Here is a 13,952-nt window from a genome sequence, read left to right on the forward strand (position 1 = left end):
AAAAAACACATTTCTGTTAAGAAAGAGAGTAGAATAGTGACTGTTTCATCAAAGACAACTAAAAGTAAACTCAGTCTACTAGAACAGTCTGAAAGTGATACTCTTGGATCTGATTGTGAATTTCAAGAAAGCATCCATACTCTATCACGCCTAACGTAGGTCTAAATCTTTTAAAATTATGTTTTTGCCTTCAAATTTTCATAAATTACTTATGTTATTATTATAGCATATGGTGTTTTCAGTTACTTGACTGGAAGCCATTAGAGAAAGATTTTTTTATCTATACTTTTTTATTATAATGAAAGTTTGGGTGTACTTTTCCTTGTAACACTTTGCACCATTCATTCAGCTAGTGTTTACTGAGGGCTTCATATGTACAGTACTTTTCTGGGTGCTGTTGCTTTCAGCAGTGAACAAAATAAAGCCTTTACTCTCCTGGAACTAGCACTCTGTGGTGGCAGAAAACATAAACAACAAAGCAGGCTAAGGGTTAAAAAGAGATGGGAATAATAAATGGAATAATTTTACCATTTGGTTAAACATCAAACTATTATATAAATCACACGGCCAGAAGCCATTGACATATTTTAATTCATAATAACCAGAGAGCCTCAAACATTTACCAAGGCACTTAAGCGTGTTTATGGATTACAGCAACGCTCTGAGGTAGGGAACTCTTACCATCCCCATTTTATAGATGAACAGTCTGAGGAGACATTATGTGAGTTGCCCAGAATTACACAGCTATAAGTAAGTGGGAAGTTGCAATGTGACCCGAACCCATGCTCTTTTTTTTTTTAATGTATGGACTTTATTATCTTTCATTTGTTTCTGATTTATGTGAATTTTTTCTTTAAAGATTTTTTCTGATGTCAAGCATTTTTAAAGTGTTTATTGCATTTGTTACAGTATTGCTTCTGTTTTATATTTTGGTTTTTTGGCCTCAAGGCATGTGGGATCTTAGCTCCCCGACCAGGGATTGAACCCTCACCCCCTCCATTGGAAGGCAAAGTCTTAACCACTGGACCACCAGGGAAGTTCCCCTTACGTGACTATTTTTCTGGCAATTTTTTTAAATTTTATTTTTTATTGACATACACTTGAATTACAGTGTTGTGTTAATTACTGCTGTACAGGAAAGTGACTCAGTTACACATTTATGTACATTCTTTTTCATATTCTTTTCCATTATGGTTTATCACAGGATATAGAATATAGTTCCCTGTGCTCTACAGTAGGACCTTTTTGGGGTTTTTTTAAATACATGCACTTTTTAAAAATAAATGCATGTATGTATTTATTTTTGGCTGTGTTTGGCCTTTGTTGCTGCACGCGGGCTTCCTCTAGTTGAGGTGCACATGCTTCTCATTGTGGTGGCTTCTCTTGTTGCAGAGCACGGGCTCTAGGTGCCTGGACTTCAGTAGTTGTGACATCCGGCTTAGTTGCTCTCTGGCATGTGGGATCTTCCCGGACCAGGGCTTGAACCCATGTCCCCTGCATTGGCAGGCGTATTCTTAACCACTGCGCCACCAGGGAAGTCCCATGTAGGACCTTTTTGTTTCTCCATCCTGTATATACACCAGTTTGCATCTGCTGATCCCAAACTCCCAATCCAACCCTCTCCCACCCCCTCCTCCTTGGCAACCGCCAGTCTATTCTCTATGTCCTTGGCTATGTTTCTGTTCACACATAGGCTGTACCCAGGCTCTTAATTACTTTGTTATCCTGTTTCCTTGTTAAGAGAAGAAGGGTTTAAGGAAGGCACTGAGAGAAGCCAGTGACCAGTAGAAGTGCAAAAACAGTGGGGCTGTCAGAAAGCACACCTGTCTCCTTCCCCCATCTGAGCAGAACTTTTAAATGGCAGAGTATGTAAGAGTATGTGATGACACATCTCTGGATTAAATGATGTCTCCCTGGTAAAACATGCACAGATAAGTCTTTAGTTCAATCAGAGTGAAAGGTGAGATCAGAGAAAAGCTGGAGTGTCAGATTTCTGGTAGAAGGTCCTGCCTGATTGTTACTAAGAGGGCTACTACAGTACTAGTTAGTTCCTTAGTCATGGGTTGAGTGTTAGAGGAGTGAAACAACGAGCAAGATGTAGTGTTGGCCCTTTAGCAGTGGAGTGAGAGGGGAAGACGCACAGCAGATGTCTCATCCTGCACGTGACCTGCTGTGACGGGCATATTCAGGGCGTTTAGTCAGTGTTTGTGGAAGAAGAGGGGGAGCCGTGAGGCAAAGAAAAGTCATCAAAAGAGGCAGTCCCTAAGCTAAGTCTTAAAGGACTCGTGAGAAACTGGTGAGTCAGCCGGTGAAAGGCAAGGATACTCAAGGCAGAGTGGACAGCGGAAGTCCAGAGCCGTGAGTGTGCGAGGGGTGTGTCACAGAGCCACAGGCACAGGCTCTGGAGGAGCAGTGCAGTGTCCCCAGGCAGCGGCAAGTGCCCCTAAAGGAGGCAGCGAGGAGGAGGAGAGCAGGTCTTAACCATCCATGTGTGGGGAGCTGGTTTCCTCAGAAAATAGCTAAGAATGGAAAGGACAAGTTCAGGTGGCATTTTAGACCACTGACGTCAGTATGGATGAGGACTCTGAAGAAGCCTGGAGATAATTATGCCCCACTCTTCTGAGGAGCAGTGCTTTATATTTTCAAGTGGGATTTTCACGCTGCCACCTCCTCTCCTGTCCCTACTGAAAGGTTTATAGGCCGGCAGAAGGGAGAACCTGGCTTAAGTAAAGTTAATCAGGTTCCTTTACTGTACAGCTTCTCGGGGCTGCTGTAGGCTAATGTTCATTCTGGATCGTCACAGCAGGCGTATGGTACACAGCCATCCTCAAAGCTATTTGACCCTAGAGTCCTTTTTCAATAGAATGTCTAACAACTGGTTCCACCAAACAGCAATTTCGTAACTTCTAGACCAGGTAATAGCAAGAAGAAAGGGGTCTGAAATAAGGTATAGATGAAGGGAGGAAATAAGTTCTAATTGTATTTAGGAAATTACCAGCAAGACTTGACCTTGGGAAGTAAGGAAGAAGTAGGAGGCGGAGGCTGAACCCCCATCTGTGTGACTAAGGTTGGGTGGTGGTATCATTGAGTTTGGAAATAGGGGATAAAGAACTGAAGTGGGGAAAAGACTTTAGTTCTGGACATGTAGAATTTGAAAGCACCTGTAGAATTCCGAAGACAAACTGGTAGATAACTGGACATGCACGTGAAGACATGGAAAGATAAAAATTTGAATGTCACCAGCACATAGCAGTCATTAAAATCATGAAAATGGATGAGATTTCAGAGAATTGTGAGTACTGACAACGTTTAAGTAATAAGCAGAGAAAGAATTCTGGGAAGGAGAGAGGTGATAGAGTTTCAAGAAGGAGGAAGTAGATGACAGTGTCATCCTTCAGAGAATGTGAATGTCCATTGGATTTGGGCAGTTAGGTCCCCAGTGACCTTAGAGCAGTTCAGTGAAGTGGTGGACAAAAAGCCAGATGGCAATAAACTGAGGGTGTAGGGCTGCCTGTCGGGGCCAGGCGGGGCTCGTGAGGACAGTGGGAATAGGCTACTCTCAAGGAGTTTGGATGAAAAGAGAAAATAATTAGCAAAAAAGAATTTTTTAGAATGAGGACTTCTATTTTATATGTTGAAATGAAGGAACCAATAAAGGAGATCCTGAAGATGTAGATAATAATTTAGAGAATTGGGGAAACATGGACATATGAATAAGAAGAAAAACCCTTGCACAGTATATAAAAATCACTTGTATCCTTCGAGCTGGATGGATACTGGTAAGTTTGGGAGGAAATAAAGGTAAGAAGAGATAGAAGTTAAAGAAGTTTATACTGATAGCCTCAGTTTTCTTTGACACAGATTTTTCAGAGACACATATATACACATACATAATTACCGTTTGAAAATTCTTTCATAGTTACATGTTTTATTAATCACGTCTGAGAAAAGTCACTGATTTTCATTTTGTACAGCATTATCTTGTAAGGACAAGATACAGTGACAACTTCCATGCTTTTTGCATATCAGAGCTGACACTGAAAGTATCTGCATAATTGAATTTTCACTTCTTATTTGTAATAAGTTTATCCTTAGGAGGATACTTTCATAGTGTTTGATCACAGATGAGTTTGGGCATTGCTATCACTCAATCATGTTAAGCATCTGTCAGGTTCTCTCCTATACTATATATTAATTTTTTGTCCCTTAAGCAAATATTTATTGGCGGCCTGTGGGAGTAAGATACACCTAGGTCCTCTTTCCTTGGTATATTCACAAAAGCCTCTGAAACTAAATTTCCAAGTCAGGCCATACTAAGGCCTGGCATAATAAGTTTTCATTGTTAACAGTTTTTTTGTGTTTGTGGGGGTTTTTTGTTTTTATTTTTTTGAAGCAAGGATAAGACACTGTCTTAACTCAGTAGTTGTCCATTCATTAATAAGTCAAAGAAGACATTGATGAAGCATGGTATTTTGAATATCCTTTCCACAGAATAGGTAATGGGCCATCCTGAAACTCAGGTGAGATGCTTATCATTTTCAGATTTTGGAGTGGCTGAGAAAACCCTATTACACCTTGAATTATCACTAGAAACATGAATTCAGCCAAATAAAAACAGTGCCTCTGCCTACTGAGGTGGTCAATTTCCAGCTCAACAAAAGTGACCATTTCTCCTTTAGATTAAAATCAAGAAAATCCCCTCTGTCCAGGATGCAATAATGGGGTGCACGAAAGAGGAAAACTGAAGCTATTCCCTCTTTACACCTGAACAGTGAATTCATTCTGATATCAAATATTTGTTATGATTCTGTTATGACCAGGTGCTTTATTGTTTAGAGATCAAGTTACTGTTCATTCTTGGTAAGTAAGAAAAATCCATGTTTTAGGACTCTGAATAGTAACTTTATATATATATTATATATATATATATAAAATAAATATGTATATTATATGTAATATATATTCCACCTATTCAACAAAATTGTAACTTTCATCATCTCTTACGAGTGATGAACTGTATTCACTCTTTGGAAAGGGCTTATAGGGAATTAAAGTCTCCATATACTTTTTATATAAGACTGTGGAAACCAAATTCTCAACTGGGAGCAAACTTAGGTTTTGCTATGAAGGTTTATGCTTGCCTGGCCTTAGAGTGGTAGGCCAGGAACTCAAGTTTTTTTCCTCTAAGTTACTTTCATTGATGCCACCCTGAAAAAATTTGGAGGGAGTATTTTTGAAATAGCTTTATCTCAGTAACCCTTTCAGGGTATGGGGAACATAACTGTCAAAATGTTCAAGCAACTCTTGATGTAAGTGTAATGGATCAGGAGCAATACAGGAAGGAGCTGGGTACAAACGATAAAAGGCGTGAGGCTATTTCATGTATTGTTTTTGGCTTATTGTCCAAAACAGAGAAAGTCTCATACACTGGCGCAGCCAAGGTCCCCTACTGTTCTCTCCTTTTAGTAGAAATAAAAGAGAGCTCGTTTCTCAATAGCAGCATTCTATCCTTAAGTGGGTACACAGTGATATTCTGATGGTCTCTGGAGCAGAGAATAATTCCGTGGCAGCTCTGACCTCCAGTCACCGGGTTCTCTGTAACTTAGTCTTTCATGGCCAAGGACTATAATCACTATTTCGATTTATATTTAGCATCTCAAAATGGAAAGGATTCCATGGACAACAAAACAGGAAGTGATTTCATGAAGTGTTTTAGTATGGATAAAACAATAAACTATAAAAATACAAATCATCAGTAAAGCTTTTTCTTTCCAGAGAACTATATTCAGAAATTAATGTAAGCCTCTAAGGTGCGCATGTGTGTTTTTTCACCCATGATCATGTTTGTATGTGTGTGCATTCCACTACTACAGGAGACATGCAAAATGATATCAGATTTGTACTGGTTTCTCCCAAGAACTGTGCGCTCGCAGGGTTCGTTCAGGAAGGTGAGTGCCCTACCACCACATCACAGTCATATCTCATCACCTTCGGCGGGAATAGTTTACACTTTAACCTCACATGCAGGCTTATTAAATTAGTATTACTCATCAGAACTTGCTTACTAATAAAAGAAGCTGAATTAGCCACTGCAGAATCATATTTGGAAATTCAATGAAAATTTTACCTTTTTAATAAAGGCCCAGAAATATTATTTCAGAGCAGGTGGTACAGAAAACTGTGGTCAAATTTGACATTCATTCATCATTGAAGTGTGGAACGTGACAGGTGAAAATTGATATTGATTTCTTTCCTCTAATATTTGGAAGAGTTCTAACAGGTAAATCAAATGAGATGACAAGACATATCAAGTCTCACTCATTTCTATGATCACATCCTCTCCACATATCACTCCTTCGCCTGCCATGTCTTGAATAATTCAATGCCCATAGTCTTTCCAGTCCAGTGTATTATAAGACACACTCAAGCTGGGTTTCAATCATATTAGACTGAAAGCTGAACATTTTAGGAAGGATTATTTAAAACCAAATGCGTCTTGAGCCCAACAGCCTTTGAAACCAAACAATCCTGGGAGTTCAGTTGGATTCAGAAAATTCAGTAATCCTATTTGATGTATGTTAACCGTATCAATATTAACAACCTTCTGCTGGATTTCAGCACTGATTTGAGAGCTGAGTTACTACTGGTCTTGTATTTTACCTAGATGTGAAAGCACTAAGAGAGTTGTTCTTGGGTTGAACTTGACCCGCCTCTGGGAATGCTCTCTGTTCTATCCATCTTGAAAAGCTTTATTCAAGTGCATTTCTCTGCCTGCCTTCTCTTCACTTGCACCCCTTGGGAAAACGAAAGATGCTCAAATATAGATGTGAACACGGCAGGTGCTCTGCTTGGCAATGGTGTCTTTCAGCTTCCCAATAAAAAATTATATTGCTGACCACCCATTTGACTGAAAAGTGACTCATTTTACTGACAGATATCTGGATTGAGGTGCCAAAAGAAATAGGTCATTTCAAATTTCCTTTTTAAGTCATAGCTTTGTGTTGCCACACTACTTGTTCAAAACTTAGATCATGAAGGTTCCTTCCTATGACCTGCGAATAATTAAAATGTTCTTCAACAGGCTCTATGAAAAGCAAGCAGAGGGGCTTCCCTGGTGGCACAGTGGTTGGGAGTCCGCCTGCCGATGCAGGGGACACGGGTTCGTGCCCCGGTCCGGGAGGATCCCACATGCCGCGGAGCGGCTGGGTCCGTGGGCCATGGCCGCTGGGCCTGCGCGTCCGGAGCCTGTGCTCCGCAACGGGAGAGGCCGCAGCAGTGAGAGGCCCGCGTACCGCAACAACAACAACAAAAAAATAAATAAAATAAAGCAAGCAGAATATTCCTAATTATCAATCTTTCTCTAGAGTCATATAGTTCTTGTAATTTCAAGGAAGAGAAACTCAAATGTAAAGTGTTACAATAGCCAAGCATACCAGCACTATTATCTAACCATTCAGCAATTTTCTCTGCCAAGTCACTCTGAACCTTAGACTACTGAGGATGTCTTCTTAATTAATTTTTAAGGTTCTCCTTTTTTGAGTTAAAAAATGGTCACAATTTTATAAGTAAAATTATAGAAAAATACCAAATAGAACATCTGAGATGTTTCCATTAGGCATTATATATATATACATAAATTTAATAGATATACATATATAAATGCACTGGGATAAATCTCCATCTTCTGTGTCAGTTGGACATAGGTCCGTTTTCTTAGGAATAGGGAACTCCTTTCACAATGGACGTGAGGAAATTGGCAAATGTACACCATATAAGTACTTTTGGATGGTAGTGACCAAGTTCTCAAGACACACACACACACACACACACACACACACACACACACACACACACTGAAGAATATCAGAACACTTAACGTTTCAAAGACACAGGAAGAGAAATGCAAGTTTCCCCTAGAAAGCCTTTTGTTTTTTTGAAGTCAGAATTCTGAAAAGATGTTTTTATCAAGCCAGCTTTTTATAACTTAACTGCATATGCAATAAAAGAGTCCTATCTTAGTCATTTTTAGGGCAAGATTTTCTTTAAGTCCCAAGAAAGTAAGCACTTGTAAATGTAAATTTTGTATGGACATAAACCTGGCCAGGATATCCGTTGGAAGCTGGAAATCTGTTGTTGTTCCTTTTCCTTTTGTATTGAAAGCTAAGTTCCCCATTCTGAGTTCAATTTGTGAAGATCACTTTTATTTTGACAAACTCTATTAAAGTAGCCAATTCAAGGAAGACAGGTTAGTCTTCCACCTAATTACCCAGTCCAACTTTTACTCAGTGTCTTTCACCTGAGCACCTTTCACCTCAGAGTCTTTCAACTGAGGATAAACCACGCAGTGTCTAAACTGAGCAAGATCTTCCCAGTGTCTTTTAAGTGAGGCTAACCCACTTGAGCAAAAGTCTTCCCAGTGTTTTTCTACCGAGGTTAAGCTCTCAGTGTTTAAACTGAGTAAAAATCTTCCCAGTGTCTTTCACTGAGGATGACCCAGGTACTTCTTCTTGAAACCAAGTTTCAAGGATAACCTACTACTCAAGAGAAGAGTTTAACACCACTGAATAAAACTTAGGATCATCAACCAAAACTGGAGATCCAAGAACCAGGAGATACTCACCCAAATTCGTCTGGACTCTCTGAGAAAGCGGACAGGCCCAAGAAGCCTCTGCTGGTGCCAGGACTCTGGATCCTCATAGAGTTCAGGCAAAGAAGAAAAGTCTGCTCTGGGCCCCTTCATTGGTTGCCAAGACTGCTGACTGAAAAATATGCACAACCCAAAAGGAGAATTATGTTTTATTTGGCAGATTTTCTGAGGACTTAAGCCCAGAACACAGCCTGTCAGATCACTCTGAGGAACTGCTCAGAAGACCTAAGGGAGCAGTCAAGAAAAACCAGGTAGTCAGAACATCAAAAGATTACTATTAATTAAAGAAAACTAGACCTCTCAAGTTAAGGACTTTAGCATTTTTCTATGTATGAGAAGATGAAAGAATCTGGGCTCCGTGAAATCATTCCTTTGATATGCACCTTAACTCTAGAACCAGTACCCTGTTTTTCTCCATCCCGAATCCCCTCAAGGTGCACAGTTGAGGGTTCCTGCTTTGACGTCTGACTTGATGACTGCAACATCCTTTGTCTACTGATATGGCAGGGAACATTTTTCATCCACGGGTAAGAAATTGAGAAAATTAACATAATTCAAGATATAAAACCATTACAATACTAAAAATTCCCAAATGTCAAACAAACATAAGTACCCTTGACCTGTAAAATGGAAGATGCCAAAGAAGGGAAAAAAAGAAACAATAAAGAAAATGTAGAAAATAAAGCATAAAATAAGATGGCAGAAATCAATAACAGTAGAACAATAATTAAATAAATCAAGGTAAATGTTATCATAAGATTTTTAAATTTCAAAAAAAAAACCCCATCAAACAAAACATATTGAAAATAAAGTAATAGAGAAAATTTAGAGAGCAAATATGAATGCAAGGAAGACCTGTTAGGTAGTTAGTCAGACATTAGCAGCAAGGAGGTGACAGTGGTGAGAAAGACAAGAAGAAGAAATTGAGTCACACCCAGCCATCTGGGGACTCTCCCTTGACTCCACCCAGAACGGGAGAAACTATGGTCGGGTGGTGGGCAGCTTATCCTGTTAAAAAGAGGCACAGTAACACAAGGGACTTCTCCAGGCTGTGCATGCCCAGACCAGACAGGCGTATAACCTACAGTAAATCCAAACTCATTATACCATAATTACAATAAATTACATGTGGTTTTGCCCCTCCCCCCACCCAGTAGGCATTTCTTGGGGATTCAAGGATGAGAGCATGCGCAGCAGAAAACTTGTTCCATAGCTCAGGACTGTCAATCAAATAATGATCCTTGTCACTCACCCCCACCTCTCTGCAAAATGCTCCTTAAAAGCGCTCGTAAGCCTTTATAGGAATGCTGCTTTCAATTTGCAGAAACAGTACACCCATCCCCCCCCACCCCGAGAGTGTACCTTTGCTTCGATATACTTTGCTTTGGGCTTGCTTCACTTCGCTGAAATAGCCTGTTCTCAGAAACAGCCTGCTCTTTCTCTCTCCTTCTCTCTCTCCCTCTCTGAGAGTGTACCTATGCTTAACTAAACTTTGCTTTCTGCTTAAGCTTAACATGGGAGTTTGCGATCCTTTGCTTACTATCATGGAACCAAGATAGCTGGTCCAGGCCTTCCACTGACCTCCTCGGTTGAAGCTATTTTGTTACAAAGCATGTCCACATGGTGACAGACCTAAGTCTAAATTTTGATAAAAGGTGGAATTAAGGTGAGACTATCATATGGGAGGAAAAGACTGTAGGAAAAATAGTAGATGTAGGAGATATGTTTGTGAAAGTGCACATTCATGGCAATATAGCCAAATAAACTCACATGCCCACGTTCCCACTAAAACTGTATAAAATTATGACCAACAAGCAGAGAATACACATTATTTTAAAGCCCTCATGGGGCATTAAGACATATTTACCATGTGAATCCTTCAGTGAATCTTGTGTTACTGCTAAGGGGTAGGAAGTGGTGTCATAAGGGAGTTTTGTGTAAGACTCAAAGCTCCCTTTCTATATGGTTCAGGCTGGACTTGAAGCTTCAGGGGCCTGGGAGGATGGGGCAGGAAAGGCAAGGCACACTCAGAAAAGAGAATACATACATAACACACTAGGGATATCTGAAGAGGCTGCTCAAGACCTGGCTCAGCCCCAAGGGTTTGACCCCTAGTCCTACTCTTCACCCTACAGCCCTTTAGGGTCAGGACCTTGGCTCACCCTAACCCATTCCTAGCTTCCGGGTATAGAATGAGTGCACATATCTGAATGTTAGTGTTCTCTCAAAATTTACATGTTGAAATCCTACCTCTTAAAGATAGGAGGCCGGGCCATGCAAAAGTGCTTATGAGCTTTCATGAATGGGATTAGTGCCTTATAAAAGAGACTCCAGAGATATCTCTAGCCTCCTCCCATCATATGAGGATACAGAGAGAAGGCTCCAGCTGTGAACCAAGAAGAGAGCTCTCACTATGAGGTGGCCATACTGGTGACTTGATCTTGGGCTTCCCAGCCTCCAGAACTGTGATAATAAATGTCTGTTGTCTTTAATCTACCCAGTCTATGGTATATTGTTAGAGCAGCCCTAATGGATTCAAAATTTATCTGGAGAGTGGGGACTGTCTTATCGTTGCAAACTAAGAAGTTGGGTTGAGACAACATATGAAAGATTTTTTTAAGTAGAAAATTATGGATTATTGGATTTGAAAGTACTAGATTGGTTAAGGAAAATGAGTACGTGTGTGTGTGCGTGTTTGCAGTGTGTCCCAAAAGTTTTTGTGCAGTTTAAAGATTTACTAACTCCAGAGTTATAAACACTACAAACTTACAAAAATATCATTTGAAGGTTTAACTGTTACCAGATGCAAGTCTGTGTGCCTGATGCACAGTGAGGCTAAATACTGAAACATCAGAGTTTGGAGCAGAGAAAGGTTTACACAGTGCCATGCAAGAAGACACGTGGCTCATGCCCAGGAAAAACCCCAAACTCCCTGAAGGCTTTCAGCAAAGCCTTTTTAAAGGCAAGGTGAGGGAGGGGCATGGCTAATTGTTGCAAATATCTTGGTGTTGGATCCTTTGTTCTAGCAGCTGGCCAGATGGGTCAGATCCTGGTCAGGTCACGTGTTCCTGTAAACCTCCAACAAAACAATTATTATTTTCTGTTCTGCAACTTTTTATCTCCAGGAATGGGCTCTTAAAAGTCAGAGCCTTAGAAATAGGCTATCCTGTATATTTCAGGCTCTAGGCAACATTGTTTTACAAAAAGTGCAGAGCCAGCCTGGGTCACAGGGATGGACAGAGTTAGCTCAGGCAACAAAGCATAAAGATTAAAGTAAAAAAGATCTGATGTGGAGTCAGATTTGTTCTTCCCTATTATATAACTATTTATAATTCTTTCATACTTATGAATTTTGAAAAATAAATTATTTTAATTTTTGTGTGTAGTTCCCTCTGATAGAAAATGAGGCAAAACATACACTATTCAAAATTCACAAAACTAAATAAGTGTAAAAGAAATTCAAGTTCTATCCCTGGGTGTACACAAGACACAAACATGACGTGGGAAAGTTGGAGCTGAGGACAAAGGAAATCCTGAGTAAAAATGTCTGTGAAACAGCCAGTCTTCCAGGGTCAGCTTAAGATGTTCAAGAGTTATCAAGTTGGTGGGCCTCAAGTAAAGGTCTCTAATGGATGAAGGAACCAGGTTCCAGATGGAATGAACAGAAAATTGACTAAGGTCTCTCTGACAGGATGAGAGTAGTTGGAAGGAGGGATCTGGAAGCCCCAGGAGGGTGCAGGTGTCTGTGGGTCTGGATGGGAAGGAAGGGCAGTGATTCAGCCTCTTTCTCTTATTGCCCCTCCCCCACACTCAGGAGCCCTTTGTGACAAGGCCACAGCTCTGTGATGCAGGCCTGGGGTTCTGCCATCAAGTGAACTCCCAGTGCTCTGTTGCCTGAGGGCAGCAATGCAGTTCAGAAGATGGAGAATCTCTTTTCTTTGAAAAACACGGTTGCTATCTGGCTGAGATCCAGCCCAACTTCCTGGGTGATTGATATCATCCTTGGGTTCCTGTGTGGACTGGGGCTCTTCCTAATGTTACTCCCCTGCTTCCAGAGTAATCCATTCTTAGCACCACCTAGGAAACATAGAAACATCAGGAAGGTAAGAAACCTTTGGCTTAATCCCAGCAGAGATTATCTCTTTTTTTCTTATTCTTATTTCCACTTTTCTAAACCACCTAGAGAGACTCCTGAGATGGGAACTCTCAGAAAAGTAGAGAACATCATCCTTCTAGGGAAAAGCCAGGCCAGAGAGGGGTTAGAGTGGGCATGAGGATTTCTAGCCTAAGATCGTAGACCAGGAGTTCAGGTATGGTAGAGGGCTCCAGGGCAAGTCCCCAATGCAGTGACTAATGGTTAAGGACTGGATTACTAAGAGTTCAATCTCTGCAGGAAGGCTGACCCCTGAGCCCTGGTTCACCAGCCACCTTCCCACAGCGGGTGTCTCAAGTGAGACCTTCCTCTGTGTTGGGGCTGATCTAAGGGCAATGCTGAGCCCCTGAGAGCCTGAGAGAAGAGGCTGGAGTGGAGGTCTGGCCTTGGGAAGCAGAATCCTATCTGACAAAGCTCACGTGGGCATTTAGGTCTGAGAATGTGTGTGTTTCTTGATCAGAGGAACAGTGACAGAAGAAATCTATGGTGATTAAAACTTAAAAAATCCTTCTTGGGCTACCCTGGTGGTGCAGTGGTTGAGAGTCCGCCTGCCAATGCAGGGGACGTGGGTTCGTGCCCCGGTCCGGGAGGATCCCACATGCCGCGGCGCGGCTGGGCCCATGAGCCATGGCCGCTGGGCCTGTGCGTCCGGAGCCTGTGCTCCGCAACGGGAGAGGCCACAACAGTGAGAGGCCCGCGTACCGCAAAAAAAAAAAAAAAAAAAAAATCCTTCTTTGCACTCTTCAAAGAAGAAAAACTGAAAATATTTTTATCCACTTTAAAAATAAGTAAAAGGGGAAAAAACCCCACAGAGTTTTAGTTAAATGTAGAAAGTCATGTTGTTCATGAACACAGCTTGCCTAGATAGATGACAGTGAGAGTTGGGTGTTAGCCCCTCATTTCTTCTTCTCTCTCAGCATCAAGTAGAGCTGAAGGGGAGGAGCAGGAGTAGGAAGAAAAGTGGATCTTTGAAAGGTAAGCCTTTGCCATTCAGTCCTGCGTGCCCCCGAGAGTTAGCTTCCATCTCTCCTAATCCTGAGGGCCCAGCTTCACGGTCTCTGAGGATGCCAGTGGCAGAGCTTATTCTTCAGGAAACAGAGCCTTGGGAAGGCGCGTTGGAAGGAGATCAGAGCCCAGATACTTCCCAGAAAT

At 41.2% G+C, this 13,952-nt stretch overlaps 1 protein-coding gene across 1 annotated transcript in view; it reads right to left on the bottom strand.

Annotated features, from left to right (window-relative positions):
* LOC309808804 (uncharacterized protein) overlaps nt 1-13,952 on the bottom strand; it is a gene marked incomplete at its 5' end in the record, with an annotated part of 116,678 nt that overhangs the window by 797 nt on the left and 101,929 nt on the right. Inside the window, one exon of the mRNA XM_082629379.1 lies at nt 8,621-8,759. Within this exon, the coding sequence (XP_082485505.1) occupies nt 8,621-8,759 (139 nt within the window). The remainder of the gene's footprint in view (nt 1-8,620; nt 8,760-13,952) is intronic.

Source organism: Mesoplodon mirus (genome assembly GCF_964341445.2).
Source record: "Mesoplodon mirus genome assembly, chromosome: 7".
Classification (NCBI taxonomy): Eukaryota; Metazoa; Chordata; class Mammalia; order Artiodactyla; family Ziphiidae; genus Mesoplodon; species Mesoplodon mirus.